Source organism: Vulpes lagopus, chromosome 2 (assembly GCF_018345385.1).
Source record: "Vulpes lagopus strain Blue_001 chromosome 2, ASM1834538v1, whole genome shotgun sequence".
Taxonomy (NCBI): domain Eukaryota; kingdom Metazoa; phylum Chordata; class Mammalia; order Carnivora; family Canidae; genus Vulpes; species Vulpes lagopus.
In genome coordinates this window covers 30,417,207-30,437,748 of record NC_054825.1, presented here as the reverse complement: position 1 = coordinate 30,437,748, position 20,542 = coordinate 30,417,207, and the positions used below count along the sequence as shown (strand labels likewise).

The 20,542-nt window shown below is 42.6% G+C and overlaps 1 protein-coding gene across 1 annotated transcript in view; it reads left to right on the top strand.

Moving 5' to 3' along the window:
* Positions 1 to 4,729: 4,729 nt before the first annotated feature.
* PI4K2A (phosphatidylinositol 4-kinase type 2 alpha) overlaps positions 4,730 to 20,542 on the top strand; it is a 31,438-nt gene continuing 15,625 nt past the window's right edge. The window contains exons 1-4 of the mRNA XM_041744124.1: positions 4,730 to 5,245; positions 13,445 to 13,645; positions 17,973 to 18,104; positions 18,460 to 18,613. Coding sequence (XP_041600058.1) covers positions 4,805 to 5,245; positions 13,445 to 13,645; positions 17,973 to 18,104; positions 18,460 to 18,613 — 928 coding nt within the window. The 5' untranslated portion in view covers positions 4,730 to 4,804. The remainder of the gene's footprint in view (positions 5,246 to 13,444; positions 13,646 to 17,972; positions 18,105 to 18,459; positions 18,614 to 20,542) is intronic.

Genomic DNA, 20,542 nt, shown 5'->3' with positions numbered 1-20,542 from the left:
GGCAACTGGGGTTGAATGAGCGTCAGCACTGTGAGATCAGGACGCTTCTGCATCCACTTATTGTAAGGATTTGAGTTGTTGTCGTTACTCAGATCCTTTGTACTTAAAGTGTCAAGATTGGAGCAAATTCTCCAAATACAGCGCACGCCAATCCTTTTACCCATATGTTTATTTACTGACCAATGTGAATGCAGCTACAAAAGACGTGATCGCTGCCCTTGTGGAACTTACTTGCCTAGATGTGGAGAAGATTCATGCACATAGAAAAATTCAAGATTAATTATTAAAAGAAGGCAAGTGCTCTCTGAATTGGGCACTTCCTCATTTGTGAAATAGAAAATGAAAATAATAGTGATAAAGACTCCTTAGGACTTGTATGAGAATACAGTGTAAAATGCTCAGAACTGTGTCTGTGGCGTTGTAATTGCTTGAAAAACAATCGTTTTAGATTGTTTTAAAAGACTTGGATTCTAGGTCATCCTACATCTCTCATGGATCATATTTGTCAAAGTTCTCTGAGGCTTTTGGATCTGGAGTTTTGTCTTCTTTGGTGCTGCAGAACAACCATATTGTTTTTACTGCTCAAGGTTACATTTTAATTTTATATTGGAAGATTCTCCTTTTCGTGTAAAATTTTCCAAGACCAGATTATATATGTAAAATAACCAATGGTATTTACCTTTTTAAATCATAAGCTAAATAAAATGACAACTATTTTCACCATAAAAAAAAAAAAGACTTGGATTCTGTGTTTTCAAACCTCATATCTGCTTGAAATCTGTGTGTGACTTCAAGCAAGTTATTAAGCTCTCCAGCCTATAAAATGAGATTAGACTAGCAGACATATAGGACACAAGCAGCTCTAACACTCAAAGGTTAAGCATGCTATAACTGTGTGGTAGTGACTATAGATATAAATACAGTGAGTGGTTGAGAGAATGGCGTGTCAGGAAAACAGATCTGATTAGATTGGAGAATGTATATTAGAAACCTTGATGAAATAAGGTTAAATAGATTGTGGTTAAATTATGGAGAAACCTGAAAGATTAGGGGAAAGATATGGTTTACAAAATGTAGTGTTTTGAATGGGTAAATTCATAGACACAGAAAGTAGAATAAAAGTTACCAGGAGCTAGAAGAAGAGGGAGTAATTGTTTAATGGATACAGAGGTTTTGTTGGGATGATGTTGGGATGATGAAAAGTTTTGGGTATAGGCAATGATGATGGTTACACAACATTATGAATTTATTTAATGCTACTGAACTGTACACTTGTGAATGGTTAAAATGATATGTGGAGGCCGAGAAAAATTAAGGCCATTCCACCTCAAGTTTAGCATCAGCACAAGTAGAGCCATCTTAGGCCCCTGTGAATAAGAGCTGAACTTTACAGGAAAAACTGCAGAATGTCCTCAGCAGGGAATCCCATATCAGAAAGACAACAGAGCTCAGAATGCCCTCCCAGAGAAACCCATATCAGATCTTAAGAAACTCTCCCACACTTTCCCCCATATTGGAATGAAAAAAATTCCTCCACCCTTCTGAAAATCCCCTAGACCAGCCCATTAAAAACCCAGCTGTAACCCATTTCTGGGTCCAAGCCCCTGCACTGCTGTGTGGAGTATACTTGGACCCAAGCTCGAGCTTGCTAATAAACTCTCGTGTGCTTGCATCGGTGGGGGCTCCTTGGTGGTTTCTCGGATTCGCAATCTTGGGCACAACAGATAAATATGCATATTTCACTGCAATAAAAATGTAATTTCTTAATCAGAGCAGTGAACCAAGAAACCACTGTTCTCAGAAAATTAATCTGGTAGTGATACTCAGAGATAACCAGACATTGGAAGCAGAGGAACAAACTCACAAGCTATTTTAATAATGTAGCTAAGACATCTTGAGAGCCTCAAAAGTCATGTGGCATTGGTGAAAATGGAAAGAAAGGAGGTACATACTGATATAGGAAAGATTTTGGGATATGGAGCCAGTGGCCAAGAAATCATTTTTGAGATCTCTTCATGCAAAAAGGAGGTTTTATTAAAGCATGGGGGCAGGACCCGTGGGCAAAAAGAGCTGCACTAGGATTATGAGGAGTAGGTGGGTACATACTTTCAACTTGTGAGGGGATTAGGGATAGTTAAGTCCCTTAGGAATTTTGGAAGCAAGGTTTACAAGACCTATTGTTGGGAAAAGGTCATTTATTATCATCTAATAAAACCTTAGTCATGAGACCCTTCAGATGTATATTGGTGGGTCATATGCTTGGGGGATGATTGCCAACATGTATCTTGGGGGTAGAGATGAAGGAACTTTCCAAAGGAAGTTTTATATATTAAAGTAGACTTACAGGATCCAAGGGAGGGGAATTGCTGGGATGATGTTAAGCTAAGCCTTTTGCCTTTAGCAAAGTATTAATATTGAGGCAACTGAGTTCCTAGCAGAATGTCACTCTGCATGTTTCAAGGACTTGTCAGTGGGTTGTAACTAGTAAGGAAATTTAATTTTTTCTTTTGCCTTTCCTTCTCGCATCACATGTGAAATGAATCTCATAGAGATATTTAATAAGAGACAATACAGTATTAAAAGTATTGAGCTAGTCTGCCTGGATTTGGATCCAGCTCTGCCACTTACCAGCCGCATGATCATAGGCAAGTTACTTTACTCAGTTTCCAACATCGGAAGAGCTATAATACCAGTTATAGGTAACCCAGTTAAATCCGTGTACTTTACAAAAAACAATGTCTGGCATGTGTTTAGTATTTGGTGAGTGCTAGCTCTTCATAGGTAATAGGGAATGTATTGACCCTCCCCCCTTTTTTTTCAGCCAAAGGAAAATCAAGTTCTAAGGGGTAGAATTAGAAATAAATTCTGAGAGTTTTCCATAGAGTTCTCGAGGGAGAACTCTAAATCTTGAGATTTCCTTCACAATAATTTGAAGCTTAGGGGCTAAATGAGATGAATAATACCAGGAGATCATCTCTGGCTGTGACCCTTGGAATGTAAAAGGCAAGCATTACTGAATTACTCGATGCCTGATAGGAAAGGGAAAAACATGTCTTCTAACTGAAAAAGGAAATTGTATGGGCCTTTGCATAAATGGTTTACATGGCAAAAAAAAATTGAGACATCCTCATACATACAATTAAAGAACAGTTGTTTCAATTCAGTACTTCTAGTTAGCTGTGACATTCAAGAAAGAATGACTATGAAATATTGCTTATAATATGGCTGCTTATCTTTTGTGAAAACCCATGCCTCTAGTCTGCTGGTATTTTTATTATTTTATTTTATTTTATTTTATTTTATTTTATTTTATTTTATTTTATTTTATTTTATTTTATAATTTATTCATGAGAGAAAGAGAGAGGCAGAGAGAGAGGGAGAAGCAGGCTCCATGCAGGAAGCCCTACGTGGGACTCGATCTTCGGTATCCAGGATCGCGCCCTGGGCGGAAGGCAGCGCTAAACCGCTGAGCCACCCCGGCTGCCCTCTGCTGGTTACTTTAAACAAAAACATCAACAAATAAAAAGGTGGCACCCTTTGTTGAGGGTACTAACCACTTATCTTGTTTCTTATTTGAGGAAGGGATGATAATTTTTTTAATGTACTTTTTATGTACTAAACACTATGCTAAGCGTTTTGCATACATTATCTTAATTTTTATTTAATTGAGGAAGGGATGATAATTCCCATTTTACAGGTAAGAAAACAGAGGCTTAAGTGTGGAGATGGGGTTCAAACTCAAAGGACTCATTCCCTTTCTTCTCCCTTCCCCCTCAGTAATCTAAATACAGTCTTCCTTTAAATTTAGCTCATAGCACATGCCCCTATTAAGGCCTTTGTTGACATTCTAGCCTATCCCCAAATTGCTGAACTTCTATTATGGAGTTTTCAGTTCTTAGTGTTGGTTCCTTTTCTTCTGCTGCCTCAGAGAGCTGTGTGTCTTCAGCTTGAGGGCAAGAACAATTCTTCCTTTTTTTTTCACTAATAAAAATATACTCAGTCCCTATCGTATCTAGACACCAAGATTTTACAGTGGTGATTTTTTTTTTTTTTAAGATTTTATTTATTCAAGAGAGACGCAGAGACACAGGCAGAGGGAGAAGCAGACTCCCTACGGGGAGCCTGATGTGGGACTAGATCGCATGACCCCGGGGTTAGTGACCTGAGCCAAAGGCCGACGCTCAATCACTGAGCCACGCAGGTGCCCCTATAGTGGTAATTTTTTAAAACCTTTTTATTTAGGTAGATCAGGGATTTTTGTTTCTTTGTTTTATTTTTGTCTCTAGCACTTAAGAACATAGTAGGTGCTCGATAAATATCTTAGGATTGAGGGCATGATTGAATGAATGCAAATACAAAGATTAGATTTCTGCAGTTTCAGAGCCGGCTGGCTCCCGGCAGGCGTCCAACCAACGACCGACTGACTCGGCAGGCTGCTTCATTGAAAGCACCGGAAGACAGGTCAGCAACTGGAAGCTGAGCGAGAGGCAGGGCTGCTAGGAGCAGGGGGCGTGTCTGACCCAGGTTTGGCTCCTGGAGCATGGAGCATGCGCAGTCTCCACAGACGGTGACGGGCGAAAATTGCGGAGGGCGCGATTACGTAGACGCCGGTTCTGATTGGCTACCGTTCGCGCGCGAGGGGTCGTGCCTACTCGTCGCCAAGTAAACAGGCTGGGGAGGGGCGGGGCCAGCGAGGCGCCACGACCTGGTTGGCCGGGCGGGGGTTGGGGGTGTCGCGGATTGGTCCCGGCCGGGAGCTCAGCTGTGTGGAGCTCACCGGGCCCCGGAGCCGGCGGCCTGAGGGATGGACGAAACGAGCCCACTGGTGTCCCCCGAGCGGGCCCAACCCCCGGACTACACCTTCCCGTCCTGCTCGGGCTCTCACTTTCCGCAGGTGCCGGGGGGCGCGGTCCGAGTGGCGGCGGCGGCGGCGGCCGGCCCGGCCCCCTCTCCACCGGGCTCGCCAGGCCACGACCGGGAGCGGCAGCCACTGCTGGATCGGGCTCGGGGCGCGGCGGCCCAGGGCCAGACCCAAACCGTGGCGGCGCAGGCCCAGGCGCTGGCCGCCCAGGCGGCGGCGGCGGCGCACGCCGCGCAGGCCCACCGCGAGCGGAACGAGTTCCCGGAGGACCCCGAGTTCGAGGCTGTGGTGCGGCTGGCCGAGCTGGCCATCGAACGCTGCATCTTCCCCGAGCGTATCTACCAGGGCTCCAGCGGAAGCTACTTCGTCAAGGACCCCCAGGGGGTGAGAGTGGGGTGGAGGCCGCCGCCGCAGCCTCTGGGGAGGGCGGGCCTGTCCGGGGGAGTTAGGCGCCTCGCACGGCCGGAGGCAGAGGGGGGGTGAAAGGCTACGAAAGGGAGCAACTTCTCAGTGCAGAGCCCCCTGGCAAGATGTTGGAATGCCCCTGAGGACTGGAGATGGAGAAGCTCTGCGAACCGAAGAAATAAATCAGAACCTATTTGGTGGGGGAGGAGTGAGCGGAGAATGAAAAGAGGAAATTGACCAGATACGGGCGAGGAGGGGCCCAGCGGTGTGGTGGGGCAATCGGCCTGTCGCCGGGACACGCGCGGGGACGTGCTGCTTTCTAGTAGGTTCCTTAGCTTTAAACTGCGGAGTCTGCTGTGCGGCCGTTGTCCTACAGATTTGAGCTTTGGGTCCATTTCTTCTTTTTGGACCGAACCAGCGTTGTCGCTGTTCACCGAGGAGGACGGGTGATGCATCAAGGGCTCTGAGGGTTCAGTTCCAGCCTTCTGTGTTGTGGGGACGTTCCCGCCGTCCCAGAGCTCTTACTGGCAGACGTCGGTGATGGAGTAGGTGGACTTAAACCGGTTTCATCTGTCCTGGTTATTGCTCACTTCTGGGAAATTGTTCAAGTTCTTTTTTATGGTTCCTCAGTAAAGAGTGTGGAGTTTTAGAAACAGAGGACTAGCTGCTACATTTTACTCTTCATTTCTCTCCCAGGACTATCAGCAGTTTGCTTTTTTTAAGCTAAGGCAAAAATGTTTGCTGACCTTTATTTTGTACCCTGTGTGTGTATAAAGGGGGACGGGGATGAGATGGGTTGGGATGGGACATGGGGTGACTGGGGCAGCTGAGAGGTGACTTTATTCTTTCGATGGCTGCAGATGAATTCAGGGCGTTTATATCAAACCAGAGGTATCATTGGAATATCATTGGGTCAAAAAATACTGATTTTTCCTCTCAGATCTCAGATGGGCCAGAATGGTTTTTTGGGAAAATATACTATTGTTATATACTCACTAAAATAACGGTTGTCATATCTCCTGCAGAAATTTTCCCTGCGTCTCCCCCATGGGAACACTTTAGATGGGTGGTGGTTTGTTCTTAGAGGAGTGACAAGTGGCCCGGACGGTCTGACTTGTAGCCCTTGGGGAGGTTTATTGAATGATCTGGTCATTCTCCCAGATGTCCCTAAATCATCAAGAACCAGAAAGCAATTCTGCTATCAGCTCATTTAACATAAATTGGGGAAAACTTTGGGAATAATAAGTCTTTCCAAGCCCCTTGAGTAAGGGAGCAGTGAGTTAAATTGAAAGCTCAAAGGGGAACCATTACTTCTAGAAGAAAAGAAGAGTGGGTGTCCTGAGGTCTAAATGTTAGCAAGATACTTTGTCTTTTAAATAAGTGGTTTTTGTTGTTGTTGTTAATTTTACCTTTTTTTTTTTTTAAGCTTATTGGCTGATGTAAGAAGGGGCTAATTATCTTTGATAGGTATAGTAACAGGGGGAAGGGTTTTATTTTTCCTTCATGACTCTGTTAAAGCTTTGTGGAAGTGTGTCAGGTCAGCTGAGAAGTGATCTGGTGTTCTGACAGGTAGAAGCAATAAGATCTTTCACCTCTACCTGGCAGGTAAAGTACTACCACCTCTGTGCATAGGCTTCAGAGAATGACAGACTACAGGTATGTTTCTTGGTGGTTTGCAGGATCACAGGGTATAAATTTTTCTGGTCACTGTCCTTCCTTGGAGAGGAAGTCAAAACACATATGCCCTGACAAAACTTTTAATATAACCATCTTCCTCCCACTGAGGAAAATGTGGCTCACAGCAGAGGACCACTTCCTAAATGCTGCGGTGGATTATAGTGGACCACAGGCTCACTGTAGTTGGTCATGTCATCCTTGGCCCTGCTCCAAATATGTTTGTTTATTTTATTTAACAAATACACAGATAACACTTACTATCTGCTAGGTACTGTTTTAAGTGCTTTACAAATAATAATCACTTAGCACTTACAACACCCTTGAAAGTAGGTACTATTATTCTCCTCACAGATATTGAAATTAAGGCACACAGTATAACTAATTTGCTTAGGGTCGTAGCAGTAAGCTAAGGAGGCAGGATTCAGACCCAGGCCTACTGGCTCCAGAATTCATATTCCTCACACTATGCTGTGTTGCCTCAAAGAGAGTCATCTGAATTTCTGCTTTCTCTTTTCATCTACCATATTGGTTAGGATTAAACTTGCCTATGTGTGGCAGAAAATTTAAAACAATAATGGCTTGAATAAGTACATTTAACTCTCAGAAAAAACCTCTAGGCTGTTCAAGGCTGGCATGGCATTATGAACAATGTGTGTCCTTCCGCAGGCTGATGAGCCATCCCTAGCATGTGGCTTCCACTTTATGATCCAGGATGGCTACTCAGACTGTAGACATCTTGTGTGTTTTTTAGCCAGTTAGAAGAAAGAAAGGAGAGGGAGAGTATGCCCTCTTCCATTAAGACATTTCTTAGAAGTTGCACCAGACTCTTTTTTGCATCCCGTCATTCAGAACTTAACTGCAGTAGTGACTGGGGACCGTAGTCTTAATTGGGCCCCACTAAATGCAGAGTCCTGTGTCCAAGGAAGAAGAGGCAACAGAGATTGGGGGAACCAGCAGTTTCTGCCATAGCTGCTTTTGGAGCTAGAAGGGCTAGAAGGTTCTTAAAGATAATGGCCCTGATTTCATTTCCCAATTTATGATGGTTTCTCCCTCAAGGCAAGCAAGCGGGGACCTAGAAAGGTAAGATGGAAAATGCTAGATCAGAAGGCATGGTAGAGAGTGCTCATGTTATCCTCCTCATTTGCATTCTTGTGCTTTCTGGTGTTACGCTCAATCACCTATGAAAATATTTTTTGAGCATTTTCTGTTTTATGAGGCTAGTAATACTATATGTTCATATTACCAAGAATCATAAAATAGCATGTGATTCACTAGTTTATTAAGAAGATTAAATGCGATATCACACATGAAAGCCCCTGGCATAGTTCCTGGTGCTTAGCAGGAGCTCAGAGTGTGTGTTTTTTTTTTTTTTCCTCTTAAGTTAATGCCTACTGACCTCTGTGTTAGGCTTTCTTGGCTAATACATGGCATTGAGTAAAGCAAATTTGTATAATTGTGAGAAGATGATTTTATGATCATCTGAGAATGGTAATTCATTAGATAATGCTAACTGGTATTTGCTTCAAAATTTTGCAAATACTGCTCACATGTTCTAGGAACGAGACCTTGTATCAGTAATTTTCAATCTTTTTTTTTTTTTTTTAAGATTTTATTTATTTATTCATGAGAGACAGAGAGAGAGAGAGAGAGAGAGACAGGCAGAGACACAGGCAGAGGGAGAAACAGGCTTCATGCAGGGAGCCTGAAGTGGGACTCGATCCCGCGTCTCCAGGATCACGCCCTGGACTGAAGGCAGCGTTAGATCGCTGAGCCACCTGGGCGGTCCAATTTTCAATCTTTTAAAAACACTTATCCATCAAGACCTTGTCATGACAATGGTACAGGTTTTTTTTTTTTTCTTTTTTCAAATATAAAATTATGTTCTTGAGTGTGCTTCTTCCAACTACCTGGCCCCTCCCAAGAAGTTCTGATATCCTTACACATGGCTGAGAGCAACACTGATAGCCCAATAAAGAATAAAGATCTCAAATAGAAAAGATCAAATAGATCTCAAATAGAATAAAATAAGATTTTATTTATTTGAGAGAGAGAGCATGCACGCAGGCAAGCACAGAGGGAGAGGGAGAAGTAGGCTCCCTACTGAGCAGGAAGCCCTAAGTAGGGCTGTATCCTAGGACCCTGAGATTACCACCTAATTGGAAGACAGATGCTTAACTGAGCCACCCAGGAGCCCCCAGAATAACATTTTTTACATAGTGTGAGTGTTAAGAGGCTGTCAAGTTTGTATATCATATTTATTGATTGATTGATTTTATTTATTCATGAGACACACACACAGAGACAGAGAGAGACAGGCAGAGGGAGAAGCAGGTTCCATGCAGGGAGCCCAATGCGGGACTTGATCCCAGGCCTCCAGGATCATGCCCTGGGCCAAAGGCAGGTGCTAAACTGCTGAGCCACCCAGGGATCCCCTGTATATCATATTTAGATGTAGTTCTTGAGGTGGTTTTTTTGTGGGTTTTTTTTAGTTTGTTTTTTTTATTTTTTGTTTTTTTTTAGTTCTTGAGGTTTTTTTTTTTTTTTTAAAGATTTTATTTATTTATTCATGATAGTCACACAGAGAGAGAGAGAGAGGCAGAGACACAGGCAGAGGGAGAAGCAGGCTCCATGCACCGAGAGCCCGACGTGGGATTCGATCCCGGGTCTCCAGGATCGCGCCCCGGGCCAAAGGCAGGCACCAAACCGCAGCACCACCCAGGGATCCCAGTTCTTGAGGTTTTTTAAGCATCGTTACTATTATAGGGACCTGTCCCAGGCTACCAGTTGTAATGGATGAGGCAGGTCGGGTCAGTGGCAGTAGATAGGAAAATAAATACAGGCTTAATCTCTTCCAGTGCATTCTATTTGGATCCCACCTTCTTTCAGAGTTTCATGTATTTGGAGTAGCCCATCCCTCTCTTTTCTAAGAGTTAATATGGAAATAAGGCTTCTCTCCCTAAATAGGAGTGCTGTTTCTATCCAGCTGATAATACGGAATACAGTAGTTCTCAGAGTGAGGCAGAAGGACTGTAGGAATCCATTTAAGGGTGCACAGGTCAAAATAATAACAATTTTAAGACTATTTGCCATTTTCATTCTCACTTCCTGTGAGTGCACAGTGGAGATTTCCAGAGGCTACATGATGTGTGATATCGAAACAGATCGAATATTAAGAAGACATAAAAATACAGTTAGTTGCCTTTTAGACACTAGAGAGTTTTGCAAAAATGTAAACCAGTGTGACTGCCTTTTCACTAAAAATTGTTTTTGAAAATAGTTATTTTTCATAAAAATATGTATCACTTATATTAACATGTAATAGGTTTATTTTTATTAAGTGAATTAACAGTCTTAACATTTTAGTTTTTTTTTTTTAACATTTTAGTTTTAATTTGTAGTATAGCAAATGTAGATTTTACCCACATAAACAAGTTTTGGGGTCTTTAATAATTATGAGTTTAAAGAGTTTTTTTTAAATTTTTATTTATTTATTCATGAGAGACAGAGAGAGAGAGAGAGAGAGGCAGAGACACAGGCAGAGGGAGACGCAGACTCCATGCAGGCAGGGAGTGTGACGTGGGACTCGATCCCGGGTCTCCAGGATCACATCCCGGGCTGCAGGCTGTGCTAAGCCACTGCGCCACCGGGGCTGCCCGAGGTTAAAGAAATCTTAAGACAAAATGTTAGAGAATCATCAACTTCATGCTTACCAAATTAAAAAAAAACACACTTATTAAAAGTTATTTCTGGGGATCCCTGGGTGGCGCAGCGGTTTGGCGCCTGCCTTTAGCCCAGGGCGCGATCCTGGAGACCCGGGATCGAATCCCACATCGGGCTCCCAGTGCATGGAGCCTGCTTCTCCCTCTGCCTATGTCTCTGCCTCTCTCTCTTTCTCTCCCTGTGACTATCATAAATTAAAAAAAAAAAAAAAAAAAGTTATTTCTGTGTATTTTCACTGTGCAATATGAGCATTGTGCTTGAACTATCTTAAATTTTAGCACAGCACAATGCCGTCCTCCTTGGGGCTGCCAGAAAGATAGAGAAAACCCTTTGAGTTCCAGGTCCCAGTATTTGGTTGTGGGTTCTGACACCAGCCAGTGAATGGCCTCTTGCTTCCCGGGCAGTTGTCTTTGCACTCCAGCTCCATTGTGGCTGCTGCTGCTTAAACTTTCTGTCTATCACCCCCTTTATTAAAGGAGGGTTACTAAGTGGGTGTTAAGGAAAGGTATTTGAAAAATATTGGCATCAAACCAAACCTTACTCCTAAATTTAAGAAAGGAACTGAAAGTAAAGAAGAGAGAAGAGAATGAGAAAAATCAGGCAGTAGACATTTTCTTTCTCAACCAAATAATGTGAGTGCCTTTCTGATTTGAGTGGTTCTAGAGTTTATTTTCTGTGAAGTAGGAGAGTATTCTTTAGTACTCAGGAACACAGCTGAAAATGTGAAGTTCACATTAGCTTTGGAAATTAGACCCGAGGCCGTGTCGTGTATCTTGTGGCACCTGCGGCGCTCACACGCCATCTTACACAAACGATGCACTGAGCACATGTTAACAGAATTGAATTGAACTGAGGCCAGACTTAGTTCTGAAAGGCCTTTGACTCCCTTTCTGCCTTATGTCCTTCAGTTCCTCCATCCTTCCCGCCCTACCATCCCTCCACGTGTCCTGTCCAAACATTATTATTTAATGAACCCTGTGTGATACTGAGGCAGTGATGATCACTAATGCTTTCATAGTCATTGAGATACTTTCTGTTTATCCTTATGTCTGAAGGAAATGGAGAAGTTTAAGAAGTGAGTCTGTCAATGGGGCTTTGGCTGTGATCTTGGCCTTCAGGTTCTTCTTTCTTTAATGCAAGTACTTAAGCCTAGACCTGTTATTTTTTAGCCTTGCTAATAGGAGTGTCTTGGTCTTCCTCCCACTGGGGACCAGCCTGCCAAACCCCACATTGTACCTCAGGTGAACTGGCTGCTGTGGGACATGCCTCAAGCTGTCCTGTGGATTATACCTACTTCCAGAGTTAGAATGGACTCGTCGGTCATTCTCTGAGTCATAGGAGCCCCTTGCTACTGGTGCTGTGTGGCTTGGAGCCCAGAAAGATGGCTGACTTAGACCTTTTGCTAGACATTTTGGATAAAAAGGTAATTCTGAAGACCTAGGATATGAATATGCATTTGACCTTTCCCAGTGATTCAGTAAAATTGTGTTTATTTATTTATTTTTTAAAAGATTTTGTTTATTCATGAGTCAAACAGAGAGAGGCAGAGACACAGGCTGAGGGAGAAGCAGGCTTCCCGCAGGGAGCCTGATATGGGACTCGATCCCAGGACCCTGGGGTCGCGCCCTGAGCCGAAGGCAGATGCTCAACCCCTGAGCCACCCAGGCGTCCCAAGTTGTTTGTGTTTAAAAGTAAATTGATTCCTATGGAAGGAGGAGAGTTCTGTATTTTTCTTGTCATCTCAAATTCTTACAAGGCTTCTTGAAAGAACTAGTCTCAAGATGGACCCAATTATTGTTAGAGACCTGCATCTAGCTAATTCCTAACAGGAGTACATACTTAATGCAGGCAGATGGGCGTATGTTTTCTGCTGTGACCTGCCTGTCAGGAAGTGACACCCACAGGAAAATGTCTTATGACCCAGACTAGCTTGAGTTGGCTGTGGGATAAGGGGAGAAGGAGAATCATATGATACAAAGATGAATCACTTGGATAGCATACTTTTCTTCCTTTGAAAGTACCAGTTTGGTGACTGGAGGGAATGAGACAAATGTGAATAACCGTGGAGGGCAGCCTGGCCTGGGGAAGAGACTCCAGGAGGGAGGTCTGTAGTTTTGGGGTTGCAGCAGCATCCCGTATTTACAAGGACGTCTGAGGATTAAGTTACAACCTGCCAGAGAAGATGGTTTTTAACCCGTGTGGCCTCTCAGGTTCTAATCTGTTGCCTCTCAGAGTTACTTAAAAGAACCCCATTCTAATCAGGTGGCAGATTCTTTTTCCTGCTGTGAGTTTTCCCTTCTGTTGCTTTCTTAGTTTGTCATTCCTAAACTTTTTATATGAAAGTTTTGTTAACACCCAGGGAGTGGGATAGTAAGACTGATAGAGGAAATCAACCACTGGTGGAGTTTTCTTAGCCTCATTCCATAATACCTTACTCATTTCCTTTCAGTTGATACTTAATTTTGAGTTTTTACCTAATTGATGCAGAACACCAGTTTGTATGAATTTACCCTGGAGGTTGGGGTTTGATGGTGTTAAGTCTGTTTTACCATTTGTGTCAGATGTGGCATCTTCTTTGGCCACAGCCCTTTCTGGCAGTGGGTCTCTTAGCTGTGCAAATGAGCTGTGTCTTCCCCTTACATGCTGGGGAGAAATCAGTGTCTGTCTTTTAGGATTGTCTGCCTGTGCCCTCTCATGTCTTTCTAGAGTCCTACTGACCTGGTCTGTGACCTCCTTTAATCAATTTGCCTTTAACATCCTATTTTTCTTTTTTCTGTGTAGAAGATCATTGCTGTCTTCAAACCCAAGAACGAAGAGCCATATGGGCACCTTAATCCTAAGTGGACCAAGTGGCTGCAGAAGCTATGCTGTCCCTGCTGCTTTGGCCGAGACTGCCTTGTCCTCAACCAGGGCTATCTCTCAGAGGCAGGGGCCAGTCTGGTGGACCAAAAACTGGAACTCAACATTGTACCCCGTACAAAGGTCAGTGACCTGTCTTCAGGGAGCTTTACTGCCTATCCAGAGTTTTCCTGGGCCTGGGTCCTGCTACATGTTAATGGGACCATTAGGTCCAGGGAGGGCTATGTATGTCCTAAGTCTAGGGTCCTGAGCCTTTTGTGGGAGGAGGTGGTTGGTTTAGGCTCATAATTTGATCATCTGATAGAAGCCATTCTGAGAAAGATACACGTAAAATTCTTGCATATGTTTCAGGAAACTCGCTGATCCTCTGATGCACATTTACAAGTTCCCTGGGTCTTTTGATCCCAGGTAACTGCATGCTGGTTAGAAACGTAGCTACTTTTGTAGCTCATTCTCTTAGCTATTCCATGGTTTAGATAAATCTAGAATGGACTAGCTGTTAGCTAGTCACTTATGTAAGTTCTGCAAGGAGGAGTCCAAGAGGGACTGAGGGTTAGGGTAAAGGTCTGGCTTGAACCTGTATAGGGAACTGACATGGAATTCTCATTTTATTTTATTTTTTTAAAGATTTTATTTTTTTATTTAACAGAAAGTGAGAGCACAAGCAGGGGAGTGGCAGGCAGAAGGAGAGGGGAAGCCAGCTCTCTGCTGAGCAGGGAGACCTATGTGGGGCCCCGGGATCATGACACAAGTGGAAGGTAGCTGCTTAACTGACTGAGCCACCCAGGCAGCCCCCACCTGAGATTGAGTAACAACTTCAGGTGGAACTCTGATCTGATACCCTAAGGTTGCAGGAGCATTTTTATAGCTACGGGCCTTAATCTGAGAATTAGACTAAATTAGACTAAAGAGGTTTTGAAGTTTTCTTTGCAGGTTTAGATAGTAGACTCTGTGGGTAAAAATACTGATCAGCAGATGAGAGCTTCCCTTCAAACTTGTTTTTTCTGTTTTCCCATGGAGTTTTAGAAGAAATTTTGATTGTTGTGGTTGTTTAACTGTCTACTCTTTTGCTACCAAACTCCAAACAATAAGTCAACTGGTTTGTAAGTTTGTAGAAGTCCCGTACTATTTCTTGAAATTTCCTCTTATTCTCAGCATCTGGCAAAGTACTGTGGGGGGTTTTTTGTTTGCTTGTTTACTGTTTTTGTTTTGAGAGAGAGAGAGAGAGCTATGTGAGTTGGAGGGTAGGGGGAGCAGAGGGGGAGAGAGAGAATCCCAAGCAGGCTCCATGCTCAGTGAGATCCCACAACCCTGAGATCATGACCTGAGCTGAAATCAAGAGTTGGACACTTAACCAACTGTGCTCCCCAGGTGCCCCAAGCAAAGTACTGTTTTTATAGTAAGTACTCTGTAAGTGCCAGCTGAATCAGTGAGTGAATATCAAACCATGAGGGACAATCCTAGTGATCCCCCAACTCAGGTCTATGAGGAGAGTGTTTGCTTATAGCTCCCACTGACATCTGGTTCATTTCCTGGTCTTATACAACTCATTCCTTCCCTTTATACTTTAGTTCTCTCTGTACACAGAGTTAAATAGCACACTTTGAATATCTTGTATGATAATTAGAGCTCTGAGATCTCCTGCCTAACCTGAATTCCTCCTATTAGGCTCCTCCTAGACTCTAGAAATTCTTTTAACTACTCCTTGCTCATCACTGTTATTCCCTTTCTTTACTGGGTAAATAGCAGTCTGTACCTGGCCCTGTGCCTGCTCTGCCTACTCTGCCTGTGCTTCTGGAGTGTAGTGCCTAAGAATCAAGGCTTGAGTCCACATTCTGGCTCTGTAGCTCTTTGTTGGGTGACCCTTGGCAAGTCAAGACACCCCCACATGCCTTGCCTGCTCAGTTTCCTCACTATAAAAATAGGGATATAAATAGTTCCTACTTGATGGGGTGGCTATTAAGATTACACAGGATAATCCATGTAAAACACGTAGCCCAGTGCCTTTGCACAATGGAAACACTCCATATGTCTTAGCCTATGGTTTTTTTTTTTTTTTTTTTTAAGATTTATTTATTCATGAAAGACAGAGGATAGAGAGAGGCAGAGACACAGGCAGAGGGAGAAGCAGGCTCCAAGCAGGGAGCCTGATGTGGGACTCGATCCCAGGACTCTAGGATCACACCCTGGGCTGAAGGCAGGTGCTAAACCCCTGAGCCACCCAGGGATTCCCAGCCTATGGTATTTTTATGGCAATTCTAATCATAATAGAAATGTCACTTACCACAATCCTGTTCTTCCCCATCTCTGGTCTTCCTCTTTCGCTGTTAGAGAACCTTAATGTGGCTTGAGGATCTTTTGCATCAAAGTCAGCAGTTAACAAAAATACTCATCTTCCATGAGACTGGGATGAGACAGAACTTTGCAAGTTTAACCTACAGCTGCTAGAGAATAGTGAGAGGAAGTCTCTCCCCACCCAACCTCCTCACCCTTGTGACAAGATTCTATCCAGTTGATGAGAACATCTGTCACTATGGGAACGGGGCTCATTTTATGATGGAGCTTCAAATAGTAAAGCTCTGAGTCTCATTTGATAGCTTGTTTCGGCTCTCTGTTCTTGTGAGGTTTCAGATTATGATAATTTCATTAGTCATAGAGAAAAAAGTGGGTTGTTAAAGAGAGCGCTTGAGAATAAACCTGATTGAGGGGAAAAAGGTGGTTTATTGCTTTGAGAGAGTGAGGATTTTCACTGTGGAAACCGGTAAGGTAGTCTTAGGAAAGCCTTTTTTCCCCTTAATTCCTATGCATGTGTTTTCTGGGCATTGAGTGCCAACCTACAGTACCTTGCACATCCATTATAGATACTCTTGTTAACGTTGGAGGAGAGATGGATGGATAGGAGGAAGGAAATGATTTTGCCCCTCTTTAAGATTCATAGGCACAATAATTAGTTATTTGTAACAAATTTTACAAGGCTTTGAAAAGAACGAATTTTCGTTTAAATTTGATTTTAGGAATTTATATGCTGAGACTCATTTGTTGCTATCTTTGAAAGAAGCTTGTAACTCATTCATGCATTCACTTAATAAATAAAGAACATGTGCCATGCACTGTGTTAGGGACTGAGGATACTAATGTGAATAAAAATAAGATGTTCTCTTGTTCCCCAAATCTCTTTAGTCTTAAGAGAGGTTAGATCTATTAATGGATAATCACAAGACAATATGATAAGGGTGATAATTGACATACATATGGATTAGAGTTTATTACTGCTATTTGACAGTCAAATGTAATTTATTTTTAAGAGGGAGGGAGGGAGAGAGAGAATCTTAAGCCCCCATGGGACTTGATCATAACCTGAGATCATGACCTGAGCCAAAATGAGGAGTCGGATACTTAATCAACTGAGTCACCCAGGCGCCCCAATCAAGTGTTATTGATGGCCCACTAAAAAATGTTTTTTGAAGTGCTGCCGAGGTGGCTCAGTCTGTTGAGCCTCTGCTTTTGGCTCAGGTCATGATCCCAGAATCCTGGGATTGAGCCCCATGTATAGCTTCCTGCTTCACAGGCACTCGCCATACTCACTCGTGCTCTCTTTTCTCTCAAAAAAATAAAATCTTTTTAAAACATGTTTTTTTGAATAGGCAATGCACATATCTAGTATAGAGATCAGAAAGCACATTAGGGTAAACAGAGAAGAATAGTTCAGCCTCTCTCCCACCCTTCCTGAAAGGCAGCTGCTAGTTCTAGTTTCTTTTGTAATATTCCAGATACAGTCTGTGTAGATATGCATAAATATAGCAATCCACTGAAGATTAAAACCCATTTTAATGCTTATTTTAAAAAAGTGAATAACTGCACATAGTACAGAATACAAGAGAAATAAAAGGATAGAGAGTAAATTGCGATTTTTTTTTTTTAATCTGGAGAGAAAATAGGGATTGGTCACTCTTCTAATGAACCAGGAGGTGGCAATATTAGGGGAATTCATGCTAGCTGCCATAACAACCCCTGAATCTCAGTGGTTTAATGGATCTTGCTCACACTGTAGATTCATGCCAGTTAGGCAGTTCTCCTAGATCCCTTGTCATTCCGTGTAGTGACAAGAGATCTGAGATCCCTCCATGATGTGGTTTTGCCATCTCAGACCCCTTCGTTTCCAGCTGCACAGATTGGGGAGTGTGAACTAAGGATCATGGGAGGTTTTCGGGGTCAGGCCCAGAAGTGATACATACATTTATCATTTTGTCAACATTCCACTGGCCTGAACTAGTCATATTAGAAAGACAGAAATGCATTCTTTCTGTATGCCCTGGAGAGGAACAGTATTGATAAGCATCCAGTTAGTCCCAAATAAGTATAGAACAAACTTATTTGTTCTATACCACTACAGTAATATAGTTCCTTGTACTCGACTATAACCTAGGTATTTCTTCTCTTTACATTGTAGGTAGTATACCTGGCCAGTGATACCTTCAACTACAGTGCCATTGACCGAGTGAAGTCCAGGGGCAAGCGGCTTGCGTTAGAGAAAGTGCCAAAGGTTGGGCAGCGGTTTAATCGCATCGGCCTACCGCCAAAGGTAAAAAACACCTGTGTAGCTTAGTAAAGGTGATGGTGTATGGTGGCATAACCATCCAAGTGCTGAAACAAGGCACTTGCATATAAACATGTGGATAGCCTGCCTCGAGGCTCCTATCTTCCTCATTTCTGAAGGCCTAAGGTTTGGGGAATAATTCTCCAGAAACTGAGTCCCTAACTTTCTCACTTTATTCCTCTGGCACATTTAGGTGGGCTTCTTGAATTTGGATGGGCAATCACTCATGACTTTTTTCTGATATAAACTCCACAGTGCATTATGGGCCACCTGGCTTACTCCTGGGCTTTTTGGACTTGAGCTATAGGGAAATACCTTTATTCCTCCTCTTTGGCTGCAGGTTGGTTCATTCCAGCTCTTTGTTGAAGGCTACAAAGATGCAGACTACTGGCTGCGGCGTTTTGAAGCAGAACCTCTCCCTGAGAACACTAACCGGCAGCTACTGCTGCAGTTCGAGCGGCTGGTGGTGCTGGACTACATCATCCGCAACACCGGTAAGCAGCTGTGGGCACCTGGGGCCTGTATTAGACTGCTGTGCAGCATGCATGCAGAGGCTTGGGGGCTTGCCTGGCTCTACTCCAGAGTACTTTCTAGGGATGAGGGTTTTCTAAGTGAGAAGGGCCTCAAAAATACTTTTCCAAGACAAGCTTTATTCAGGACATCATTTATGTTTATCAGAGGTAGTGAGTCCTAGAGCTAGTAATAACTAACGTTTTATCTTAGTCTCTTTTCTGGTCCCAGACAGAAGATATATTGGCTCTTCCAAAGCAACATGGAGAGTACTTTTGTCCTTGATCCCTAGTTACTTATAGTAGCAAGACCTATCACCAGACAGTTTTGTCTTTAAGTACTTCTTATGAGTGGGCTTATACAGTATGTCATTTTATGACTGGCTTATTTCACTTAGCATATGCCCCGAAGCTTCATTCATGTTGCAGCATATATCAGAATTTCTTTACTAATTTTTAAGGCTGAATATACATTGTATGTATATGCTGTATTTTGCTTATCTATCTGTTGATAGACATTTGGGTTGATTCCATGTTTTAGCTCTTGGAGAATAATGCTGCTATAAACATGGGTGTACAAATATCTTTGAGAAACTACTTTCATTTCTTTTGAATATATACCCAGAAGTGGAATTATTGGGTCAGATGGCAGTTCTGTTTAATTTATTTTTTTAGGATTTTTAAATTTATTTGAGAAAGAGAGAGTGTATGCGTATGTGCATAAGCAGAGGGAGGGGCAAAGGGAGAGGGAGAAGTAGACTTCCCACTGAGTAGGGAGCCTGACATAGGGCTCTATCCAAGGACCACTGAGATCATGACCTGAGCCAAAGGCAGATGCTTAACTGAGCCACCCAGATGTCTCTGTTTATTTTTTTTAATTAAAGTATGATTGACCTGTGTTTAGTTTTTTGAGGGACTGCCATACTATTTTCCACAGTGGTTGCATCATTTTACATTCCCATCAGTGGTGCACAGGGATTCCAATTTCTGCATCTTTTCCTCACCACTTGTTATTTTCTGGGTTTTGTTTTGTTTTTCGATCATAGCCATCCTAATAGGTATAAGGTGATCTCTCATTGTACTTTTGCATTTCCCTAAGTGATGTTGTGAATATCTTTTCATATACTTTTTGGCCATTTGCATATCTTTGGAGAAATGTCTTTTCAACTCCTTTTGTTATTGATTTGTAGGACTTTTTTTTTTTTTTTTTTTACATATTCTGGATATTAATTCCTTATCAAATACATGATTTGCAAATATTTCCTCCCATTCTGTGGGGTACCTTTTTATTCTGTTGATAGCATCTTCTTTTTCTTTCTTTCTTTCTTTTTTTTTAAAGATTTTATTTATTTATTCGTGTGAGACACAGAGAGAAAGAGAGGCAGAGACACAGGCAGAGGGAGAAGCAGGTTCCATGCAGGGAGCCCGATGCAGATCCCAAGTCTCCAGGATCACGCCCCAGGCCGAAGGCGGCGCTAAACTGCTAAGCCACAGGGGCTGCCCTGATAGCATCTTCTGATGCAATTTTTAAAATTTTCTTTAAGTCCAGGTTGTCTATTTTTTTATTTATTGTCTGTACCTTTGGTGTTATAGATAAGAAATTATTGCCAAATTGGATGCCATGAAGCGCTTTTGCCCTATGTTTTTGTCTTAAGAGTTTCATAGTTTTCAGTCTTAGATTTAGGTCATGGATCCATTTTGAGTTCATTTTTGTATATGGTGTGAGGTAAGGGTCCACCCTCATTTTCTGTATGTGGATATCCAGTTTTCCCAGTACCATCTGTTGAAGACTGTCTTTTTCCTGTTGAAGTATCTTGTCACTCTTGTTGAAAACCATTTGACCATATATGCAAAAGTTTATGTCTAGAATGTATTGTATTCCATTCATCTATATGTCTGCCTTTATGCTAGTAC